The sequence below is a fragment of the Molossus molossus genome, unplaced genomic scaffold (genome assembly GCF_014108415.1).
Source record: "Molossus molossus isolate mMolMol1 unplaced genomic scaffold, mMolMol1.p scaffold_m16_p_19, whole genome shotgun sequence".
NCBI classification, from domain to species: Eukaryota; Metazoa; Chordata; class Mammalia; order Chiroptera; family Molossidae; genus Molossus; species Molossus molossus.
The window spans coordinates 2,105,674-2,130,262 of record NW_023425354.1 but is presented as its reverse complement, the minus strand read 5'-3'; the positions used below and the strand labels follow the sequence as shown (position 1 = coordinate 2,130,262).

The following is a 24,589-nucleotide window of genomic DNA, read 5'->3' as shown; positions in this document are numbered from 1 at the left end:
GCCTGGGTTCCTCCAAGTTTAGGGGAAGAGGGGGCTACAGACCTGCTCGACGTCGATAAGGGGTCCCGACTCCAGAGCCCTACCCCACCCACAGGTCCTCTATTCGAACTTTTCGTTTATTCCTCGGGCAACCCTGACCTGGGGCTTCGGGAGCAATTTTCTCCCCGTCCCGGTGCGCCCCTAGGCCCTGTTCTGAGCTCGCGCCTCGGGCGGGGTCTCCAGCTCCCGCCGGGCGCCCCTCTCCAGAAGCCTGGGCTCCCCTCGGCGCCCAGACAGACGCCTTGGGCCCGGGTGCCAGGGAGCAGCAGGGTAGCCGCGGGCGCCTCCTGGGCGCGGGCCGCTGTGGGCTGAGCAGGGTCGGGGTCGGGGAGCGGCTCCCTGTCGCGAGGAGGGTGGGCGCGCAGCACCTGCTGAGATGCAGCCGCCGCCGCCGCCGCCGCCGCCGCGCTTCATGGCGCCCGAGGATCCACCCGGATCTTCTCGCAAGTTCCGGGCTGGGGTCGTTCTGCAGTCGGCACTCACGTAGCCTTTAATCTATTTATTTTCCTGCGGGGCGGTCAGGGCTGGCCGGCCCAGCTCCCACGCCGGGGTGGGGGTGGGGTGAGGACCGCGATATCTACATGGGTGGAAGGGCACACGGTCACCGAGGTCAACAGTCCATTAGCATTTTCCCACCCGTGCTCTGCGACCTCGCGAGGGCACCGTTGCCGGCTGGGGGTCCGACCGCGAGCGCCCTCCTTGCAGTGTCCCCCTGCGAGTCCCCGCCGCCCCGACCCCTCCCACGGCAGGTAGCCGCCCCTCCCCCGCGCGCTCGCCCCCGCGGAGGCCCTGCTCCCGGCGCCGCGAGGGTCCCGGCGCCCCGCGGAGAGCCCCGCGCGGGGGAAGGGAGCGGGCTGCGGGTGGGCTGCGGCGCCGCCCCCGCCGTGGCAGCGTGGCGACTGGCGCCGTTTGGCAGCCATTTTCTGCAGCTGCCGCGGCCGGGGCTCCGCGGAGGGAGACGGAGGCTGCGGCCGCCAGACAGGGGCGGCGGGCGGGGGCCGGGGCGGCGGGCGGGGGCGGCCGGGGCGGCGGGGGCCGACGGGGCCGCCCGCCCCTCCCCGCAGAGCAGGCCGAGCGGGGCGCTCCGCGTGGCGAGCGCTGCGATCCCACCCTTCCCCGCCATCTTGTACCCGCCTGGCGCCCTCCCAACGCGGAGCTGCGGCAGACAAAGCCGCCCCCGGCCCGCGGGGCCCCTGCAGCCCACCCGGCCCGGCGGCCCGGGGCCCGCGGCCGGCGCCCTCGCCCCGCCCCGCCCGGGCCGCCGCGCCCCGCTCCCCAAGGGGGCTCTGCGCGCCCGGCCGCTCGCCCAGCCCCACAGGGTCTGTCGGGACCCCGCTTGCACGCCGGGTACTGGGCTGGACCCTCGCCGCAGCCCACCCTGGTTGCGGGAAGGGGGGTCCCCCACGAGCGGCAGCGGGGAGAAGGGCTGGGCACTCTTTTAGCTGCGAGTTCCTTACTTCTTCTGATTGGGTAGGTTGGGGAGTCACAGTCCTGGAGCCCCCACCGCCCTGTATAGTGTCAACCTCACGCCCTCGGTTTCCCCCCAGGAACCTTAAAGAAGACTGCAGCGTGGGCACTCTCGAGACCCCCCTAGCTGCCCTGCAGCTGCCATAGGGAAATTCTACACTCCCTTTTCTGGGGTGGCAGTGCTGTTGTCACCCCAATCTTCCATCTTGCTCAGCTCCTGCCTTCGAGGCCCTTCACAGGACTTTCGGACCTCGGGGTTTGTGAGGTGTGGGGGGAGGGTGACACCCCTTCTTCAGCTCAGACACCCTTGGAGAACCTGGCGCCTGCCAGCCTACTCATCAAATGCCACGCTACTCGGTGGTAGGGAGTTTGCTCCCCGGGTCTCCATTTTCCCATCCCCGAGTTGCCAGCGCCTGGGGGTGGGGGTGCCCACGGTCCCCAACAGCGAGTTAGGTTTCTTCCGGACTCCTAAACCTCGGGGAGCCGTTGTCACTGGCTCTGGCACAATCCTTCCACGGACCCAGAGTGAGTCCCCATGTACCTATCCACCAAGACTCCCTGGAGCGTCAGACAGGAAGGGACAGCGGTAGATTCAGAAACTGAGGCTGGGAGGAGAGGGGTGACGGGTACAAGGTCATTCCGAAGGTGAACTGCAGAGCTGGACGCTTCTTCGCAGGCTCCTCCCCTATTTCTTTCAAATACCAAGATCAAAGCTCTGCTCCTGATGGACCGGAGTCCTCCTCCAAGTACTCCTGGCCGAAAAGGGGACAGGGCTGGAGGGGGCTGGGCACGGGGTGGGGGTGGGGTGGGGGGGGTAGAGGAGAGCAGCCTGTCCGTCCACTTGTTCACATCTAAAAACTGGATTTTTCCAACGTAATGCCTGCTGTCCCCTGCACCCCCACACCACAGGGTCGCCTTGGAGGGTCTAAAACAAAGCTTTGGTGGGGTGGCCTCTCGAGCGCCGCTGGCGGGGTTCAGTGCCCCCACCCCCCGCAACGCCTGCCAGCCCGCGTGGATTCCAAGCCAGACTCCGGAAACCAGTCTGACCACTTCGTCCATTTCCCAAGCCTCCCCGGGCGGGGGGCAGCCAGATCCCAGAGTGGGGTGAGCCCGGCTCAGCCGCGGCCTCCGCTGCCCCTGCAGAGAATGGTTTTGCGCGGGGGAGGGTGGCACAGGGACCCTCCAGCCCGAGTGTTGTGGGCCTCCGAGCGCTTCCCACTACTCTCCCCCCGTCTTGAAAACCAGTGGTTGAAGCTCCACTCCCGAGCCGTGTCGCCTCCCCGTGTCGCCTCTCCGCCAGGCCGCGACGGCCCCGCACAGAGCCGATTCCTGATTCTCGCCCGGTGCGCACCGTCCGAGCCGCCGGCTGCCTTGGGGGCGCTGGACGTCGGGTTCGGACACTGAACCGAGCCCCGGAATCGTGTGGCTACTGTGTGGAAGGTTTCGTGGGTCCTAGAGGAGGAGCCTCCTCCAGGGGACGGCAGGCTGGAGAGGCCGGAGCAGCCCCGCCCTGGTGGCAGGGTGGGCATGTGGTCCGGCAGCCCGCCCTGCGCTGGCGCTTCAAAGGTTCCCCGAGCAGTTAACCTGGTCGCCCCAAAAAGGGACTGCGCCCCCACGTCCATCCCGCAGCTCCTGTCGATGAGAACCCCCTAGAGGGCATGGACAGCTGCCCCGGTTCCACGCGCCCCGGCCGACCGCGTGGGCGTGCGCCAGCTGACCCGCCGGGGCGGGGGTGGCGTGTGGCCGCGGGGCTGCGGCCTCGGCCAGGTGGGGAGCGGGCTCCGCCGCTGTGCGGGCTGCGCCGCGATGGCCGCGGGGCCGAGAAGGAAACATGGCCGGCCGCCCGCATCGCCGGGCAGGGCGGGGGCCGCGGGAGGGCAGACAGCCGCGCCGGGTGGGGGGCGCCGCTTCCTCCGGCTCTAGGGGGGGGCCCAGCGACTCCGCGTGCGGGGATGGGCCGGCCGAGCCAGCTTTGCCGAGTCAGCAGGGCCGAGTTGCGGCCAGTGAGCTCCTTTTCTCTGCCTCGCCCCCTCCCCATCTCCGTCTCGCCCTTTTAGGGGGAAGACAGGGCAGTCAGCACCCACAGGCAGTGTTGGTGTTTGGGTGGGTGTCCTCCCCGACCGGCCCACGGGAGCAGCCCACCTTCCCAGCTCCCTGGAGGTTCCCCTCCCCCTCGCTGCTGTCAACCTGGGGCGGAGGCAGAACAGACTCATCCAGCCCTGAGCACCTCCCCTCCCTGCACGGGAGCAATAGCTGCTCCTTCTAGGCCAGGTCGAAAGGTTTAAGGAGGTCGGGTGGGGCTGGGGGAGAGGTTGAGGGTGGGGCTGGGGGAGAGGTTGAGGGTGGGGAGAACAAGGGAAGAGGCGCTGGCTACTCCTTCACCCCACAGGTATCGGCTGTTTCCTTCTGGAAGTGTTGGGGGGCGGTGTTGAGGCAGAGCCAAGGGTGAGGGTACAGGTCTCCTGCACCAGACTGTGGCAGAGTGGGGGCCACCGCCAGCTTGGTTGGGGAAGCCTCCTGCTGCCTCCCCCAGAGCTCCTAGCACCCACCCCCCTCACCCCCAGATGTAAAGGGAGGACCTTCAGGGAGCTGGATTTCACAGGGGTTCGGGAGGAGTAGTCCAGAGCTAGCTGGGCCCTAGAGTGGGCAAGGCTACATACCTGGGGGCCACCTAGGCCCACTTCGGTCTTGAGAAATCACAGAGCAAATTCCTGCTTCTGTAGAAGGGTAACCTGAATGACAGCTAGGGACTCAACCTTCAAGATTCCAGGGGACAAACAAAACAGACGCGTGGCCTACAACTGGGTGTGAACCCCAGCTCTGCTGGAGCTGTGTCCAGCCTCACCTTCCTCGTTGGTGCAATGGGGCCATGGCAGGACTCCGTGACGCTTAGCAGGTGCCCAGATGACGAAAGTGGGGAGGAGAACCTTTCACTTCCACACTAGTGTTGATGGTGCTCTCTGCCATCATAATTATGGAAAAACTTCCTCCAGTGCACCCGTTCTGGGCCCTGTGACGCCCCACGTGTCATCCTGTGGAGGCAGCAGCAGTAGGAAACCAGTTGTCTCCAAGAATAAATCGTCCTCCGTCATCCACCTCCTCTCTTTCTTGGGGGAATCCCAAGATACAATGAGACATCAACCCTGCATTGTGCTCCTCCTGAAAGTTCCTGAAGATCCCTCCAGTCTGCTCATCCGCTTTCCCCCTATTCCTGGGGTCCCCCCAAACCTTCCTTGGAGCAGCAGGCAAAGGGGGATGAGGCGAAACCTGAATGAGCTGAAGAGACCATGTATAGTTGAGCCTTGGACACACGGGTCCGAACTGCATGGGTTTCCACACACAGGTTTTTCCCCATAAATACCTGCACTGTTTCGATTTGTGGGAGTCTGGGATGCAGAGGGCTGACTGCATGCATTGGTCTATGCCTTTTATACGGGGGACTTGAGCATTTGCAGATTTTGATATGGGGGGGGTGGGTCGTGGAGCCAGTTCCCCACAGATACCCAGGGACAACTTACGTTTTGGAGACTCAAGCTATTCTAGGATATTTGACTGCGTGGAGGGCCGGTGTCCCTAACCCTCATGTTGTCCAAGGGTCAACTGGAGTATCATTCAGCAACTACCTGAGGTTGCAGGGGAAGCCTTCTGGGGCAGGTTTAGCAGGAGGCGTCCGAGGCGGTGCGGGACAGACTGCAGGTGGGGAGGAGGGTGGGACGACAGGTGCACCCACGCGGGCCCCTTGTGGCCTCAGTCTCCCACAGTGGGACATCACTCCGCTGCAGATGCCTTTCTGGTCAGCTGGCATCCTAGAAAAGTCTCCACTCATCCTCCAGTAGCCATCCACCCACCTGTCCACCAGCCTGCCATTCACCCAAGATTTTCCTTTCCCCTGCCAGTGAAGCCCAGTGCTCAGCGTGGCCTCGTGGCGTTCAAAGCCGGGTGAGAAGAGACAGGAGTATGAAGGCCACACACCTTGGGTGAGTGCCACGAAGGGGACGTGGCAGGCACCCCTGAGCAGAGCACAGGACGGCCTGGGCTGGGGGCTGCCGGGAAGGCCTGACCACCTCGGGCCGCTGCAGCTGAGCCCGTGAGGCTGTGACCTGAGCTTGCACCGATGGAGTAGCCGTGGAAATACAGCCACGGGGAAGTGAAGACAGTGAGTGAGAGGCCTGGTCAGCTCACGCCTGCAGGGGGGGGGGGGCAGGCGTGAGGAGGGGAGTGTATCGCCCGGTCTGTGGCGCAGATGTGGTAACCAGCAGACCCCGGCTTCAGAGGCTACTGTAAAGCCATGTTCGACCTGGGGAGCTTCCAGGGCCTGAGCCAGAACTGGGGGAAGTCCCATCCCTCATCAGGGCGACTCCTCCCGCCCCGCTGGCCTTGAGAGCGGACCCCACAGAGGGGGTTGCAGGAGAAGTGTTGTTCCCTGGTGGTCCTGGACGTTTTGGCAGCGGAAGTGTGGGGCCCCAGCGTCACCGTGTCCCCCTGTGAAATGCGGGGTGGTGTGCTGGAGTCTCTCTGAGGCTCTGTCCAGCTCTGTCCTTGTGGTGGCTCGGGTGCCAGGAGCTGTTCACTTGGTGGGGTTACCTCAGTTCACACCTGGCGCCCCCGCTGGCGTTCACCACACTGACACTCCAGGCCAGACACTCTGGGTGCAAAGACCCCCATGGCAGCATGTGGCACCGTGGTTAGAGCCCAGGCAACCGGGATCCGTGCCCAGCTCTGCCGCTCACTCACTGCGACCTGGAGCCAGGCCTGGACCTCGCAGAGGGCCCTCCGTCCCCGGGGACAGTCAGGGCGCCTGGCATCGGGGCCGCAGGAAGAGTGAAAGCGAGACAGGGCACACGGGCTCCTCACGGGCCTGGCAGCGAGCACACTGCCACTGAGCTGCCGTCGGACGAGGTCGTGAGGGTGCCAGGGCCTCTCCTTAATTTAGGCTCACGATGGAAATGATCAGAGAAAGAGACCTGCAGAGGGCAAAAAAGATGCCTTCCCACCTCCCGCTCCCACGAGACAACTTGGGGGACCCCGAGGACAGTCCCTGAGAAGGCCAGGGCCCGGAGCAGTGAGGGCTGAGCACGACCCCCTGTATTTTCACTCCCTGGAGAGAAGGGAGCTGCAGTGACTTGTGAACAGCCCTCGTTTCGTCCATGTCGGCTGGGGTGTGAGGGCGACCAAGGCACTGTCCCAACCTGCCAGGGACACGTGGCTCAGCGGGAGCGGGAGACTGGTCCAGAGTGGGGGAGACATGTTCTCAGCCTCCTCAACCCAAGTGGGGGTGAAGCAGGATGCAGACGTTGGGGAGGGTTCTTCCCCTCCCAAGTTAGTTTCTGGGCCGCCGCATGGCTGCAGGGCAGACGAGGTCCCGTGTTCCCGGCTCAGTGCTGCCAAGCTCGGGGCCCGCCCGCCAGGCCCCCAGATGCTTCAGGAAGGGCCCCTCCTACAGCATCATTTATAGGTCTGACCGCCTGCCCACTCTTCTCTTGAGGATGGGAGTTGGGGACACCAGATCCCACGCTGGTCTCTTCCTTTGTCAGCTGTCCATTCACCATGGCACTCCCCCGGCTGGCACCGCAGGCCTGCAGGACACCAAGGGGTGGCTGGCCTGCAGACCCGGCTGGCCTGGAGGTGGGCCATGTCCTTTCTCCAGCCCGGGCTGGCAGCTGGACACCATCACCGGCACTGTCTCGGCGTCAGTGAGGCCGACTCGCCGCGGTCTGATGAGCCGTTCGGGCTGTGCGGTGGGCTCCGGGCAACGCCCTGTGCCTGCCTGGGACTTGCAGGGGCTCCGGGAAGCCACGCCGCCGTCAGCGACAGTGAGCACGGTCCCTGGTGAGGTCTGAAGCCCTTCTCCTGGACCTTCTCAGCCACTTCCTGTCTCGTGGGGGCTCAGGTTTCAAAAGGTCCCCTTGGGCCCTAATTCGGTTGGAGAAGAGACGGGCTCCATCTGGGCGGCCAGTCACCTCTGGTGAGCTTCTGGGCGGGCTGCCGTCACTCGTCACGCCAGCTTCCCAGGGGACAGAAGTCAGGCCTAGATGGGGGTCGGCTTACCTTTCCACACTGTCTCACGTGGGCCAGGGAAGAAACCAAGTTATGAGCCAAACGGCCCCGAAAGACCAAGGTTTCCGTTCACTGGCCCGCGTGTTTCTTCACTCCTTAGTGCTCCAGGAGCACACGCCTGTGCGCTGCCCACCTGTCCGGGCTCCGGTTGCTGGGGGCAAGTGAGAGGGGCAGACATGTGACTCCCTTCCAGTGCCTGCCACCAGGATGGGGAGACCCAGGTCCATGTGGGAGGCGGGTGGTCTGGGGGTCCCCGGAGGCTTCGCCTTAGAATCTCTTCCTGAGAGACACGACTGAGTATTTCTGGGGCCCGTGGGGTCTCCGGCCTGGACCCATGCTTGGCCCATCAGAATGTTCACAGACCTCCTGGGATGCGGGTCTGGAGGGCAGAGGCTGGGAGACTCGGCTGGTGTCGTGCCCCGTTCATAGTACCGGATAAAACCATGTCCACACCCTCCACAAAGAAACCCAAAACAAACAAACAAACAAGACAAAATCACTCACCCCTTCCCATCTACTCTTCCCCTGCGACAATGCCCAGGTGGCCAGACGGATTACAGACTTCCTGGGCTGGACGGTGCCGGCTGGGAGCCACCCTGGGCGGCCACCAGAACAGTCCCAGCTCCTGCCTGCCTGGTCCAGGCAGACACTGCCCGGGGCACAGCGCGCCTGTCCCGTCTCCGCCTTACCCAGGGTCCCTGCACCAGATGCTCAGTTTCCCTGGCGAGGACACTGAGGCCCCCTCCAGCTCCCTGCCCCAGATGCCGTGTTCTCGGCTCAGCGAGCCGGAGACCGGCTCCCGCGGAGGTGCTGCCCCTCTGCTGGGGAAGGCAGGCAAGCAGACCGTCGCCTTCGGGTCGGCAGCCTGCCGGGAAACAGGGCTATGGCGTCGCTGTTGGGGGAGGCGCCTCTCCAAAGGTCTGTCCAGGAGACGACATGGCAAGAAGGAACCGGCCTCGGGGAACTCCGGGGCACAGAGCCGCCAGCCCAGGGCACAGAACTGGGGCGTGGGGAGGGGCCGGCCTGCCAGCCAGGTGTGTCCCTGGCTGCCTGATCCTGCTTCCTCAGGTGGCCAGAGTAAGGTTGGGTTCAGCTGTGAGGTGCGAGGGCCCGGCTGAGCTGGGGGACCCTCCTGGTGCAGGGCTCAGGTGACTGTGGACTCTCCGGGCCCTCACTGCCTTGTGTTGAGGTTGTGGGGTGAAGGGCTGGAGGGCAGGTCAGGCAGCTCCTGTGCTCAGCACCCACCTGGGGAGGCGACTCCTCCCAGCCAGATCAGCACCTGTGCCCGACCCCAGTGAGGGGGCTCTGAGGACCTCTTTTTACATCGCAACCCAGCGCCGTTTGCAACTTACAGAAAGGAGCAAGAACAGGAGAGGAGCCTTCGTAAATCCCCTCTCTGCTTCCCAGTGGCCAGCGTGCGCTGTGTCACTCTCTGCATAGCTGTTCTGGACGACCCGAGGGAGTCAGGGCCTGTGCCCATCACGCCGGAGTGCTTCAGAGGAGCCCGCTCCTCCCGGGGACAAGGACGCACGCTGGCCCAGCCTCCGCGCAGACACTGAGATCGGGGCCTTTCCCATCGGCCCGACGCTGTCGCCTCAGCCGCAGCCCACGTGCAGACCCCGGTGGTGTTCTTGGTTGCGGCCTATTTCTTCATTTTTATTTTTCAGTGGCAGTTTACTTTCAATATTATTCGTATTGTGTCAGATGTACAGGCTAGCGGTTAGATAACCATATACTTTACAAAAGGATCCCCCCCCCCAGTATCTCCCGTGCCCACCTGGCACCATCCGGTTGTGACGGTCTTATACGGTTATTACGGTATTATACGGTTATTATGGTATTATACAGTTATTATGGTATTATAATTTGCTATATCCCCTGTGCTGTACTTCACATCCCCGTGACGATCGGTAATGTTCTTTATAAGTAGTTTGGGTTTTGTTCCTGTTCCCAGAGCCAAATCCGGGTCGTGAGCTGCACCCAGTCCTGTCTCCTGAGTCTCCTTGAAGCGGGGACAGGGCCACGACCTTTCTCCGGTTCCGTGACCTTGGCGTTTTGAAGAGTACACGCCTGGTCTCTCTGCACGCCACTGGAGAGATGGCCTTCTCAGGGCATCAGAGCAGGAGGCACCCGTCAGTCTGTCCCCATATGGGTGTCGCTCACCTTGGTCCCTTCTAACCTGGTATCTGTTACTCCTCCTGGCCTTGCGTGGCTCCTGTGGTCCCTCATCGCTCCTCCCTTCCTCTCTGTTTCTGTTCGGATTGTTCTCCGTGTCTTTGTCCTGGGCCTCTGGCTCTGCTGACCTCTGTGTCCGTCTCTTCATCTCTCCTCCTCTCTGGCTTCCTTTTCTCCCTGATGCTGCCTCACGAACCCTCCCTCCTCTGCCTCCCAAATACCGGAATGTGGGAAGTACCACCGAGACCAAGCCGAAGACCTGGTGCAGCCTCCGGGCCAAGGAGAAGCCACACGGAAGTGATGAGACTTTATCCTGAGAGGCACCCCGGGCTCGGGCGAGATCTCACGCCCCGGGGACCCACCCCCAGGCCCAGGAGGAAGATGCGTTCTGCAGGGAGGTCCCTCTCCCCACGACCCCACTGCCTTCTGCCCACCCACAGGTCCTCTCCCACGAGAGCGTGCACAGACCCCAGACTCCCCTCTCGACCCAGGGCTGAGGTTCGCTGTGGTTTGGCCAGGGATGAACACACAGCGTCTCTCCGCCAAGGCACGGCCGACTCCAGCTCTGAGGTTAGCAGGTTCCTCGCCACCTCGGAGAGCCGAGCCCACAACAGCCCTTGTCTCCACTTGGTGGTCACTGGATTGGACGGAACCCAGACCCTCCTGTCCTCTCCGGGCTGGGCTCTAACCACAGTCCAGAGAATAGAAGCCAGCCCGTGGCGCTCAACGGGAGCACGCAGACAGTCCCTCACGGCCTGGCATCGAGCTCTGGGTCGTGGCATCATCATTCCTATGAATAAACCCAATTTCATGGGAGGCGAATTGGGGGAGCACGGCTCCTTGTCGGAAGGCACGTGCCCACTTGCGGGCAGAGGATGATGGATCATTTACCTTGAGGTCGGCTTTGGTTCTTGGGAACTCCGCAGAGCGAGGGACTCGATGTGGAGCTCCTGGCCTCTCTCTGCTCTGGCTTCCGGGAGCCCGTGCCGCTGTCAGCGGGCTGATCTGTTCCTCCTTGAGCTGGGGGGAGCCTGCCCGCCCACCGTGGAGCCGACCCACCTAGGACCTGCTGGTGGCTAGGTGACTCTTCGGGGTGATTGTGTGGTTTCTCCAGCCACGGGGGACTTCCCACCCTGCCGGCCCCTGTGCAGACCTTTGTTTTCATCACTGAGGACCACAGTGACAAAAGACGAAGAAAGGAAGCAGCCCTACGGCCCTGCAGCCCTGCTGGGCTGCAGAGCACTTGGCCCTCTGACAGTGGGGTCAGGGAGCAGGGGAGAGCCGGTGCCACCGTCTGGGCCTCCTCAGGGGCCACGGGCCCCAGAGAGCTCCCGGCCACCTGACCCTCTCATTCTGCAGATAGGAACCTGAGCCGGAGGGAGGTCAGGGCACCACAGTGGCAGAGCCAGACGAGTCCCAAGGCCTGTGATTCCACCTCTGCGCTCCTTCCGCCATCACCCCGATGTCTCAGCCTCCTTCCGCCATCACCCCGATGTCTCAGCTCGCCAGCTCCATAACTCTCTCCCATCTCCAGACCTGTCGGCAGGCAAGAGGAATAACTCATGTGAGTCAAAAGCAATTTGCAAACATAAATAACACTCAGCGCCAGCGAGAAGGTCAGGGCATGGAGCAGAGCCGGGGGTCCTCCTGGCCTGCCCAGTGCTCCCCCCAACCCCAGCACTGGGGGCAGAGTCGGAGAGAGAAAAACAAAGCAGGAAATGGCCATAAGGATGCTCGTTTCCGCTCTTCATCAGAGGGATTCTGCGGGCTCTTCTCTCCCCACCCCCCAACATCCACATGATTTCGTAACCCCACCTCCTTCAGAGCCAGAGGAAGAGATGGTCCCCAGCGTGCGTGGGGCCAACCCAGGGCTCTTCCGCCCGGCCTGTGCTCCCCGTCCTGGAGCCCATCGTCACCCCCCAGGAGGACCGGGTGACACGCGTTATTCTGTTCCGTTCACATGATCCCCGCGTTAGGTTACCGAGGAGCTTAGCATGACTGTCCGGTTCTGCTCACTGTGTTTGCAGGGTGACCACCCAAGACCATTCTCTGATCTGGCGATAGGTGCCCGCGCACTTCCCCAGGATGTCGGGGCTCAGGTTGCTCCCACAGCCAGCGCAGCCCTTTGAAGAGGCTTCGGAGGTGCTGGTGCTGGGAGGGCAGCGCCCGTGCCGTTGGGGAGGGCGAGAACGTCAGCACACCTTCCCAGAGCCCACCCCAAGGGCTGTCTGAAGCAGGAACAATGAGAAACCAGATACCGTGGAATTAGTGAAGAATTTCTCAGATGAAACAGGAAAGGGAGGAAATCCAGGGAGGGTTACTTTACACCTGGAGCAGGTTGAAAGGACTCAGAGCCAGTTGTTGGCAGTATTGAACTCCAGGGTGTGTTTGAAAGGATCCTTCACTCAGGCAGCAAATGAGAAGCGTTCCTGCCGGTGTGGGCTGCGCTGCTGTGCCCGCCACCAACCCTAGACTCACACACACGCACATACTCGCATGCACTTGCACGCACGTGTACACATGCACACACGTCTACACATGTACACACTCATGCACACGTGTACACATATGCTCGTGCACACATGCACTCGTGCACACATGTGGATGCATGCATGCACCCACACATGTACACACATGCACTTGTGCACACACGTGGATACATGCATGCACACACATGTGCGTACACGCGCGCACCACACGCACTCAGATGCACTTGTACCTTGGACATCCTTTGGCAACACCAGCTCTGCCCCACCTAGATTTGAGAACTTGCAGATCGTTGGTTAAGTGAAATGGCAATGACAGGCAGCATTCAGGGAGCTCTTGCTGTGTGTCAGGCCTCATCTGCACAGCTCACGTAGAGAGCATACACAGAAATAAAAGGCAACCCTGGCCGGTCTGGCTCAGCTGGTAGAGCGTTGGCCCAGAGACCAAAGAACCAGAGTCTCAGGTTTGATTCCCGGTCAAGGGCACATACCTCAGTTGCAGGTTTGATCCTCAGCCCTGGCTGGGGTCATGTAGGAGGCAACCAATTGATGTGTCTCTCACATCAATGTTTCTCTCTCTCTCCCTCCCTCCCACTCAATCTAAAAAAAAAAAAATCAATGGAAAAATATCCTTGGGTGAGGATTAAAAAAATAAAAGACGGTGTGTGCTGTGTCCTCTGCTGTGTGTGTGTGTGTGTGTGGTCACATGCCTACAGCTCTCCCATCCTGAACCTCACATCACACTAAATACAAAAGGGCGATGCCCGTGCTGTCCGCAGCAAAACGGCCTGCACCGCCAGCTAGACGGGAAATCAAACTGCGTCTGCCTGGAACCGCTCCAGGATTCTCCTTAGGGGCTGTGCCCCTACAGTCAGTGACCACGTAACGACCTGGAGTCTCCTGAAACTCTCACAGACGGGTCAGGTGAGAGGCCAGGGGCCGGCAGGGCCCCAGAGCGGCTGAGTGCGTGTGTCTGCCAGGCCCTGGGGGTGAGCCCCTGGGGGAGCGCGGGCCCTTCCTCCGTCTGTGGACACACCGAGGGCTCGTGCAGAGTCAGCGTCACCGCCCCACGCGTGGCATCTGACTCTAAGCATGTGTCTGAGAACCGTGCACCAGCCCTAGGAGCGCAGACATGCCCTGCGCCTGGCGGGCGCTCACGCTCTCTCTGCTTGGACACCCAGGCCCGTGCATGCATGTGTGTTGATTGACAAGGAGTTGGGGCTGGGAGCAGTGGAGACCACAGGACTTCAGGCCCAGCGGCCCTGGTAAAGGCTGAAGTAATCCAGAGCAACCTCAGAGGGGGCATGGGCCTGAGCGGGCCTCTGGACACTGAAAGCGGAGTGTGGGCTCTGGGGACAGGCAAGGGCGCCCCAGACCCGTCTGTTCCCCTGGCCGCAAACGTTTGACCTGGGACAGGGGACTCCCGCCTCTAAGCCAGCGTTCTCAACCTTCCTGATGCTGCGACCCTTTAACAGCTCCTCATGTTGTGGGGACCCCCAACCATAAACTTACGTTCGTTGCTACTTCATAACTGTAATTTTGCTATTGTTATCTCTCGCCATCGGAAATATGTGTTTTCTGATGGTCTTAGGTGACCCCTGTGAAAGGGCCGTTTGACCCCCAAAGGGGTCGCGACCCGCAGGTTGAGAACCGCCGCCCTAAGCCTTCATCCCACCATCTGTGAGAAGGCAGGGCCCTGAAGTGCCGCAGGGAGGAGCAGGCAGTCGAAGCAAGCGGTTAGTGATCGCCCAGGGAAGGGAGGAGGGCGTGGGGGCGAGGAGGGCGTGGGGGGGGCGGTCCTGAACCGCAGCCGCAGGAAAGGACACTTGTGTCCAGCAGCAACCGCCTTCAGTACGTTTCTTCTGACTCGTCACCTTCCCAGCCGAGGGCAGGCAGCTCAGGCCACGGGAGACCTGTCCCACGCAGGCTTGGCTCGCGCTGTCCTGTGCGGTGTCACCCTCGCGACCCAGGGGGGAGCTGGGGGGGCTGAGGATGAGGCCCCAGAGCGGCCATGGTCGGTTCTCCAGAGTGGAGGGTGGGGGGCCGGCTGACAGTGTGGGGTAGGAGCACGGGGTATCTGTCCCCACGCACTGCCACCCCGAGGCTTTGAGCCAGAGTCCTTAGGAGACATTTGGATCTGACGTGAGATGTTTAGTGTTCCTGGTAAAATAAAGAAATAAAATAGCCCATGTGTTTCCTTCAGGGGTCTTCCAGAGGCACTCACGGCCCTCGCCCACCCTCACTGTCAGGGAGCAGCGGTGGCAAAGGCCCGGGTGCTAACGCAGGGAGTGGGCACCGCCGCCACCCCCCTTCTGCCCTCCTGGGGTGCTCTAGGGTTCTGTTCGGGCGGGCAGGGCTGGGGAGCTGCCTCAGCTCAGGAGCCCATAGGGGCCAGTAGACCAGTTCTGGTCTTCCTCTCCCTCCTTGTCACCTAGGTCACTGTGCCACCCCACCTCACATCCCAGTCACCGTCCAGCGTCACCGGTGCCCCGCCAACACACTCGATGTCACCACAGTAACTGCAGTGGCAGGGCCCGGGGGTTCAGCCCTCTGCACCTTCTCTCTCCTGATGGGCGGGGACTGCCCGCGGGTAGGGACTGACCTTGTTGACCATTCAGAACCCAGACAGGTGTGCAGATACCATGCGGGGTGCCCAAAGGCATATAAACAGTGCATTTCATTATCTTCTTAGTACCGGCATAGCTCACATAGCTCATGAGCCACACTCAGCGATGAGGCCTTGGCCATCCGGGTCCAGGTTTGACTGAGCCCCCGCGTTTCATATGCTGTCTGGCAGCCCCGTAGCGACAAAGAGCCCTGGTGGGGTCCGAGGACGGAGCGACCAAACACTGAAGGCTGAACTCGGCTCTTCTGCAAAGGGGTTGGGGCAGGGGGTGCAGGCTATACAGGGAGACCAGAGCTCCAGTCCGGGACGGTGCTGGTGCCAGAGGGACCCGCTTCTGACAGGGGAGGGTTCACAGTGCCCCCTCATTGTGGTGGGTCCGCCGCAACCCCTGTACTAAAGGTTCACCCGAAAAAGAAATAGACACGGGCCTCCCAATGTGCCAGACCGAGGTCCCAGCTTCCCAGCTTCTTCTCTGTCCTGAGCCTGTGCCCGCAGAGAGGGTTTCTGAGCCTCGGCTTCTAAAGTGCTGGGCACTGCCGGACATGTTGGCCCGGGTCAGGCAGCAGCAGTCCACACCTGGGGCCTCTTCCCCGTCTGTGGCAGGGCTGTGACCTTCTTGGATGTTCCTGAACCTTGGACACATTGATGTCAAGAGGCCCTGGGGGGCGGGGTGAGTCACTGTGGGCACCTCCCTGCAGGATGGTGGAGCGGACACCGGGTGCAGGATGGTGGAGCGGACACTGGTTCTGTAACCAGCACAGAACCGGGCGGTGGCCGTGCCCTGGACCAGCTGTCTGCTGCTAGAACCTCAGACTCCCCCCCCCCCCCCCCGGAAACCTCATCCTTGTGCCGTCTGAGCAGCAAGGTGCTCAGGGGAGCTCAGCACATGGCCCCCTTGGACCTGCTGGGTCTGGCCCCGGCTGGGCATCCTTGCAGCTCCTCCTGACCTGCCCATTTGCCGCTGCCCCGCGGACGGCCCTCGGACCCAAGGCTCTAGGTTCCTCCTGGGATCTGTCTGTGAAGACCCCCTCCGCCCGCCAAGGTCCACCACCAAGCCCAGTTTTGAAGGCCTCGGGCCACCTGCAGGTACATCTTCCCTCAGATGGTGGTGGACCTGGGTCATCCTGCGGCTGGCAGTGCCATCGCTACCTCCTGCCCCTCCCCCACCCCGCTCAGCCTGCCAGAGGCCACCCACTGGGCCAGAGGGGCACCCCGGGGGGGATAAGGCTCATTCCCAAGTCACCAGCTGTGCAGACCTGAACAAGGGCTCCCCTGCCCACTCCCTAATTTTTAGCTCTCCTTTACCAGAAAAACAGGGAGACGGAACCCGCCTGGCATGCGTCTTTGTGTGCCAGCCAGGGAGGGCCAGGCCCGATTCTAGTGCGAGCAGGCCGCTTGCCAGCAGCAGCCAGAAGCAGTCAAGATCACCCCTCCCTCCGCTCCCAGGGTGGCAAAGGGCATTCATTACATGGAGGGGGAGGGGGAGTGTTTAACTCACTCCCGGGGGGTTGGGGTGAAGGGGGTGGTGGGAGGGACAATTCACAAAAGCCAGGGCTAGAAACTCTCAACGGTTTTTTTTAGAACTTTCCTTCCTCCCCTCCCCTCCCCCGCTGGGCTCCCCTCCCCCACCCCCAGCCGCTGGTGGCCTGCAGCCAACACTGGCCACACTGTCCGCATTCAGGCCCCCGGCCTCCGGCCTCCATCTCTTCCCCGGCCTTCCCAGCGCTGCTCCCTCGGCACCTCTCCCCCACCCGCTCCGAACCAGCTGACCTCTTCCGCCCTGGCGCCCAGCGAGGGCTCGGCCCCCTCAGTCCCAGGCGGCCGGCGAGGGGCTTTGGAGGCTGTGAGCCGCTCAGCGCCCACACGAACCTGCCCGGCCCCTGGCCCTGCTCGGCCACCCCAGCCAGAGGGAGACCGCTGCGTCTGCAGAAAGAGCCTCCGCCCCTGCATTCGCCCCTGCATTCCGGGGGGTGGCTTCCAGGCCGGAGGAAGCACCTCGGAGTTCGGCCCACTCCCCTAACCCCTTCTAGGCTCTTAACCCCTTCCTGCCCCGGCTTCCAAGTACCCCAGCCTTGCCACCCAAAGCAGGATGGGTGAGGTGGGGTCCCACATGCCCCTCCCAAGAAAATGGGGGTGGGTAGGCCTGGCTCCGGGGGCCTCCTCCTCCTCCCCATCCCCAACCATCTCGCAGGAAGCCCCCTCCTGCCCTGCCGGGCAAACCCACGGTGCCTCCAGCCAGAGCCTCTGGCCTGGTGGTTTCCGGGGAGAGAGCCTGGCAGAAGAGCCTCAGAAGCTTCTCGGTGGGGCAGGGCCAGCGATGCCAACAAGGGACACTGGAGAGGGTGGGAGGGTCCCCTCCCAGCCGAACCTGCCCAACCGGGCACGGATGACTGAAGAGGAACACCCCTGCCCCAGCAGGGCCAGCACCTGGTATGCTGTGCCCCAGAGGGTGGGGGGCAAAGATCAGCAGGTGCCTGGCTGGTACTACTCCGTGTGGGGGCTGGCCCCACCCAGGCCTCTGCACTCACCCCACCCATGCACCCCACCCCCACTACGCAGATCCTAGGGTTGGCAGTGCCCTGGATCCTGGGGGCAGGAGCAGCGCCAGGCACTCCCCTCAGGAATTCCCCTCTCCTTTGGGGACCCAGGTCCCTCCTCCAGCCTCATTGCACACGCCTCTGGCCTCAGAACCAGTCACTTGGCGAGGGCTTAGGGCACAGCTCGCTGGTTTCCTCCCTGACACCCGAGGAGGAAGTGGGGTGAGGAGGGGTCCAGGCGCCTCCCTGGCATCGACGTTTTCTCTGTGCTGATCTCCAAGAGCGAAAATGCACCTTCAACATCTCCATTTAATATTTACATTCAAGCAGGTAATAATTGGAAGCTTATAGTTTAGACATTTCTAGCAGCAGTTTCTAGAGAGCTCATTTAGCCTTTAACAAACTTTTTTTCTTTTTTCTTTTTTTGCACATAGAAACAACACATCCATGTGTACTGTATCAAAAAATATATACCAAGGTTACTGGCGTTGCAGTTCCTGGAGGCGGGGGATGGAATCAACCGAAATACTGAATGAACGGGAAGAGGGTTCAACAGAAGATAGTTGTCTGATAGAGAATATAACATGATCTAGAGGAAACTCCATAAATCTAGGTTTTTATATTTCAATATATAAATACCTACAAATAAATATATATATATCAGCCCGAAGGGGGTGGTCGGGCCTTTTGAGCTCAAACAATACATTTCAATAACACCACGTACAAACGGGAGTAAAGTCTGCACTTGACAAGTTAGCACGGTTAAAATATAATACTATAACTCTGAGGCCCCGGTGCGTGGCTGCCCTGTCAGTCCTGGAGGTCCGCGAGGGAGCGAGGGAAGGGGACAGGCGGGGGGAGACCCGCAGGCTCGGAGCAGGAGGCCCAGTTCAGGCGGAGGCCAGCGGGCGCCCCAGCCAGGACCCCAGAGCCGGATTCAGAGGAACGCGGTTCCTGCAGCTTTGGGCGTCCTGGAGCTGGGGGCCGGCCTGGAGCTCCCCGCAGTGGCTTAGAGGAGAGACCTGCCCCCAGGCCCCAGGCGCTAAACTCCTGCTGGGGGTGGAGCGTCTCCTTCCGACACCCTCTGGCTACACGGTCACGTACTCCTTGAAAGTGACGGTGAGGCAGTTCGCCGTGACGTCGGTGATAACTATATTCCCAAAGAAGGGCTTGAACTCGCTCAGCGGCTCTTCGGGCTCGTCCTGGGCCTCAGCCGGGGGCTTCTCCGCCGCTGTCACCGGCGCAGCGGCCACTGCCCCGGTGGCAGGGGCCTCGGGCTTCACTTGAAGGGCACTGGGCAGCTCCCCGGCCTCGCTGCGTGTCTTGACGCAGCGCAAGTCTATGGGCTCGTCCAGGTCCGAGTCCAGCAGGATGACCTCAGGCTGCTGGAGGGCGGCGGGGGGCACGTCTGCGGGGCGCTCGGCAGCTGGGCTGCCCCCAAGGCAGGTGGGTGTGCTGATGCTCCGCGCCGTCAGTCGCTTCTTGCAGGGCTCCCGCTCCCCGTGGGTCTCCGAGAGGCAGCGCTTGCGCGCGTGGGAAAGATTGAGGCCCACCGCGTGGTGGTGGTGGTGATGGTGGTGGTGGTGGTGGTGGTGGTGGGAGGGTGGGTGCGTGCTCCGGGCAGGGTCCCAGGCCAGCAGGTCAGGCTTGGTGGTGAGCTGCAGGGGCTGCTCGCCAAAGGCCTCCTTGGTCGGGGAGAGCTTGCGGGACCCGGAGTCCTGGGGCTGCGGGTCCCCGGGGCCGGGTACCTCCTCCTCTCTCCTCTTAAAGGGAGCTTCCGCCTTCTTCTCCTCTGTCCCCGCCGCCTTTTTGAAAGTCCTATCCGCTGGAGGGTGGCGTTCCTCCGAGGTCCGCTTCTTGTGGCCGGGGGAGCGCGTCTCGCCCTCCGCCGCCTCACCGGACTTGATCTTCACCGCCTGCATGCCGTTCTCCATGTACTTGCTCATCACGATCACGATGCGCCCGTTCTTGTTCTTGTTCTTGACGATCTTCATCTTGCCCCCAATCCCGTTGCCCGTCACTGCCTCCTTGGGGGCCGGCGTCATCCCGTTGGGGGGACCCTTCTCAGACCCCTTGCCTGGAGCCCCGGCAGCACCCGCCAGAGGCTTCACGGCTCCCAGGTAGCCCTTGGCCCCTGCGCCGTGGGCCCACTTGTCGGGCGGGTGGCTCTTGGCACCCAGGTCCGGGCAGGTGGGGCTGGGCGCCTCCTTGTGGCCGCCCTGGTACTGCAAGTCGTACATCTTGGGGTCGGGCTGATAGGGGTGGTGCTTCTTGCTGTTGAGCTGGTAGTAGTATTTGCCGCTCTTGCCCGGCGGCGGGGGCTTGCCCGCCCTCTCCTTGCCGTGTGGCTGGTACTGGTGGTGCTTCTTGCTGTTGAGCTCGTACTGATGCCCCTGGCCCTTGCCCTGAGCGCCCAGCTCCAGCTTCGTGCGGTGGTCTGCAGAGGAGTCCTGGAGTCCGCTCAGCACATTGGAGCGCCGGGCAAAGGTGGGTACCTGGGGAGAGGGGCAGGGGTGGAGGCAGGGTCAGAGGAGGGGGAACCAGCCTCCAGTATCAGGAGCATCCCAGCCCCCACCCAGTGGGCAGCTGGTTACCAGGGAGGCGTGTAAAAGGTCAGGTAGCAAGAAAAAAAATCGGAGTGTTCTGGAGAGCCCGCCCCCCAGGGCTGGAAGCCGCTCCGGAGGCAACTTCAAGGGAAAAACTCGTGGGGGGCCCCTAAGGTCGGAAGTGTTCTCACCTGCACCACCAGCGGTTTGGGCTTTGGGCCTCTCTTGCGATACCCCATCAGCTGCTCTTGCCGTTCCCTGAGGGGAGGAACATAGGGCAGCGCCGTTAGCCTCGGGGTGCCTTCCTCCTGCTGTGCTCCAGCCTGTGGTGACATCCACCTGTCCTCCAGCCACAGTGCCCGCAAGTCCCAGAGGGATGCAGACCTCAAGGCAAAAGGTGGCCTCGGGCCGGCCCCAGAGCCCTGCTTCACACTCCAGGGACCCTCACCTGCCCAAGGGGTCCTCGAGAATGCCACCTCTGAGGTCCCCACCTGAATTGGCGCCCCATACGACCCTGCCTCTGGGCAGGGGAGACGGCACTCAGGGCTGGGTCACCGGCACTGCTGCCCACAGCCTTAGGCCGGTGGTCCTGGGCAAAGTGGAATGGGCACAGGGGTTCAGGGGATGCAAACAAGCCTAAACGGAGGTGTGTAAGGACCCGTCCCTGCAGAGGCCGGGGATGCTAATGACCTCATTAAGATTCAGATAACGAGTGCCGCAGGCAGAAGGGAGGACTGGGTTTCCGAAAGGCCGGGCACTAAACGGGGAGGGGCTGCAGCCTTGTGTACACAGCCGCAAATGAGCCAATTAGGGGCTGGGGGCGGGGGCCGGCCGAGGAGGCCAGGTTCTGGCCAGGTTCGCAGTCACCTGGTGAACCGGCTAGAAGGCAGCCAGGGCAGGGGCGGGGCGGGGCGGGGCGAGGGGGGTGGGCACCCAGACAGCACAGGCCCCGCCCCCTCGCCGAGCCGGTCCCCTCGACTTCCAAATTAATAAAGCCCACGGGCGGTGGCTGGGTCAAGAGTTGCCTGGCTTCCTCCTGCAATGTGGCCTAGGGTGACCTGAGGTTGGGGGGCGGATTGTCCCAGCACCGCCCAGTGTTCCGTGGAAGAAGGGGGCGCCTTGGCCAAAGTTGCAGCCCATTTCCTGGCCAGAAACCCATTCTCCCGCGACCCTAGGCACCCCCTGCGGTGGGCTAACCCAGGGGAGCTCCACCAAGCCCGGGCGACTCCGAAGTTGCATGACATTGCAACAGCCTGCATTTTAATTCTCTGGGGACCCATTACGCAACATGGCATCAGCCACTGACATGGTTACAGGGTGGTGAACTCCCTGGTGGAGCCGGGCTAGGATCCCTTCTAGGCGACCCCCCCCCCCCCCCCCGCGTCGCGGGAGAGCAAGGTCCCCGCTGGTTGTTCACTGGAGGGTCTACGGTTTAGTTTTAGCGCCAAACCCACCACAGGAAATAATGCAAAATAAAGGGGGGGGGAAGCAGCAGAGTGGCAGAGTTCCGCGGCCCCTGCCGCTCCTCCCCTCCTGGCCAGCCCTTCCCCCTCGGTCCTCCCGAAACAGAGAACCACAGCCACCAGCGGTGAATCCAGCTGCAGCAGCTGCAGCGTGACAAGCATCTGTGTGCACAAGGGTGGGCACCTCGTCGGATACCACCCCTCCACCACCAGGCAGTGTCCGTCGCACACATTCTGGGCCAAATTCACCCACCAAGTAGCCCAGAGCCAGATATGAAGATCACCCTCTTCCAGCCAGAACCTGACCCCCCCATCCCAAGCTCCCTGGGGTTGATGGTGGGGGCTTAAGGTCTTGTCAACTTTTCTCCAGCCCCCAACAGGTTAAGTTCAGTTCCATGACGTCCAGTGGTTTCACAGTGCCAGCTCCCTTGGAGTTGCCCCACGACGTGCTAGGGCCAAGCAGCCCGTGGCTGCAGGAAAGCAACACCTAGGCTCGGGGGGTGGGGCTCCAAGGTTGGGACGGGAGGGGGGCCCTCGGGGGACTGGGCGCAGCTCCGAGTTCTCCGGGCAGCTGTAGGGCCACCCGCACTCACCCTTCCCGAAGTTCCCCCAAAACACAAGCCTCGTCTTCTCTGGCCCTGCCCCGCCCCCACCCCCAGGCTGCAGTAACCGCCAAGGACGTTGGTTAGAGAAGCCGAGGCCGCTGCCGTGTCGTGCAGGCCCGTCGGGGGAGGTGGCTCCCGCCGGCTCCTCCCCGCCCTCTCCCCCTTATTGCTGCGTGGCCCACTCTCCCGTCCCCATACAAGGTCCCACTGCAGGCGGCTGCTGGGGGAGGCTCACCTGTTCTGGAAGGCGATCAGCAGCCGAGGGTCCAGGATGTTCTCCTCGGGTTCCCACGTGTTATATCTTGCAAGGGAAAAGGGAGGGGGACATGGCGTAAAAAAAAAAAAAAAAAAATACCACAAAAAACGAGCGAGCGCTGCGGCCTTCAGGTGGGGAATGACAGAGGCCCTATTCTGGTCTCCATGAACCGAAAGCTACTGAACTGTGGATGTGGGGGCTGGAGGGTGGATTTCTGCAGGCCTGACACGGCCCCTGATACCTTCCCCCCCCAAGTCAAAATAAACACACACGAGCAGGAAGGGGAGGGGTAAGGAAAATGAAACTAGCAGTTTATTTTGCAGTTGTCAAGAATTTTAAGCATGTTACTGCGACATGTTCCAAAGCCACTTTGCTCACCAGGAACCCTGCGTGCAAAGCAGCCAAAATGCAAAGTCGCAATCCCCTCCTGTCTCCCCAGCCCCGAGTCTCCGCTAGGACTTCAGGCGTTCTCCATTTGACCCCTAATCCTATAACCCGCAGCCCGGCGGCCCCCCCACACTCCCTCGCTGCCCAGGAGCCCGCTGTCACGGGCAAGCACCCCCAAATACTCAGCAACACAAAAATATGCCTGTGTGTGTGAGTGTGTGTGTGCGTGCCTGCGCGTCTGTCTCCATCCGGTGCCTTCGCATTTTAAATTAAAAAAAGAAATTCCCCACCAACAGCGCTGCAGTGGCAGCGCCCCACATTTTCTGCCTTTTTTCTCCCTCTCCCTGCACCGCTAGGAGGGAAGAGGCACACAATTGCATTTTCGTCGCTTTTTAATTTTTTTTTTTTTTTGGGTTTTGCAATATGGAGCCGTTCGGTGGAGGGAAAGGGAAAAGGAGCCATTTTCTGCTGCACAGCAGCCAGTGCCTGCGCCCTCCCTCCCTCTGCCGGCCTCCCCGGCTCGGCCCCGCGTCTCTCCGGCTCCTCCGGCTCCTTTTAGCGCATAAATTAGTGATGGCATTTCCCGGAGAGCGGAGCACAACACAGGGCGCCGGGCTCGGGCTCGGCGGCTCGGCTTCCCTAGTGCCTGCCACCGACTTCCCCACCCCCTCCTCCCTCCACCCACCTCCACCCCGCCTCCCGTCCGCTCCCCCCACCACCCCACCAGCCCGGCGGGTCCCGAGCCCCGGAGCCCCGCGCCGCGGCACCCGGCTCCCCCGCCCCTCCGCCGCTACTTACTTGGGGGACCAGCCTCTCCATTTCACCAGATACTCCACTCTGCCCTGCGGGGGGAAGAGACAGCACTCCATCAGCTTCCGCGGGATCCCCGGCTCTGGCCCGCAGCCTCCCCACCCCCTCCCTGCCTCCTCGCGGGCTGCTCCGGCCGCCGCTGCCTCGCCGCCACCCCCGCGCCGCCCTACCTTGCGGATCCGCTTCTTCTCGATGCTCTCCACCGCGAAGACGTGCTCGCCAACGGCTGGCAGCTCCATGGCCGAGCCGGAGCGCGCCGGGGCGCGGGCAGCCGGCGCGGCTGCAGACCCTGCTGGCTCCCGCCGGCGCCCCGCTCCGCCCCGGCCGAGGCGCCCCCGCTGTCCGCGCCGCCGCCGCTTGCCCCGCACTGCCCGGCTCCTGCCGCTGCCCGCGCCCGCCCGGCTCCCGGCTCGCGCTCGCTCAGACAACTGAGCCGGGGCCGCGGCTGCACAGAACTCATGCAAATCCGGACGTCAGCGGGCGGGGCCTCGCCGGGCCCAGCTCGGCGTCAGGGGGCGGGCCGCGGCCGGGATTGGCGCAGCCCGGCCTACCGGAGGCCCCGGTCCTGGGCGCCGAGGGGGAGGAGGAAGGACGCCGGAGGGAGCCAGGAGGAGGAGGGCGCCGGGGAGGTGCGGAGGGAGGGCTCCTCGAGCCCGGGCGAAGGAGGCTGGAGGGAGGGAGCGAGACCGGGCAGGAGAGGTGTGTCGGCCGAGGGCCGAGTGGGGCGGAGAGCTTGACAGGGCCCGGACGGTCCACGCAGCGACCCCTCACCTTCCGCCTGGCCCTGCAGCCAGTCCCTCACCTCTTGTTCTCAGCGTCCACCGCCCGGGACCCCTGCTGGGGACCACCAAAGCGTCCCTTGCCGTTTCCAGTTGCATCGAGTTGCGTCATGTGCAAACACACAGGGAGCCGCCGGCAGGGGGCGAAATCGGGGCCGGGGCAGCTGGCGCCCCCGATCCTGCGTGTCCCGTTGCCCCGCCCCGCGAAGCATTGGGCATTTATGAAGGCGAAGAAGGGAAGAGAAAGGGCCCAGAGAGGACAGGACCGGTGCAAAGGCTAGCTGGGGAGAGCGTGGAGAACAGCCGAGGAGGGAGACAAAGAGGCAACCACCCTGGGGTCCTGGCGCTAGAAGGGG

General features: G+C 63.0%; 1 protein-coding gene across 1 annotated transcript; it reads right to left on the bottom strand.

Annotated features, from left to right (window-relative positions):
- Nucleotides 1–17,678: 17,678 nt before the first annotated feature.
- Nucleotides 17,679–23,878, bottom strand: CBX4 (chromobox 4). The gene is made up of 5 exons (XM_036269684.1): nucleotides 23,625–23,878; nucleotides 23,443–23,486; nucleotides 22,237–22,302; nucleotides 20,125–20,191; nucleotides 17,679–19,882 (listed from the first exon to the last, which is right to left on the bottom strand). Exons 1-5 carry the CDS (start codon nucleotides 23,691–23,693, stop codon nucleotides 18,476–18,478), a joined length of 1,653 nt encoding a protein of 550 aa, XP_036125577.1. The 5' UTR covers nucleotides 23,694–23,878; the 3' UTR covers nucleotides 17,679–18,475.
- Nucleotides 23,879–24,589: the final 711 nt, after the last annotated feature.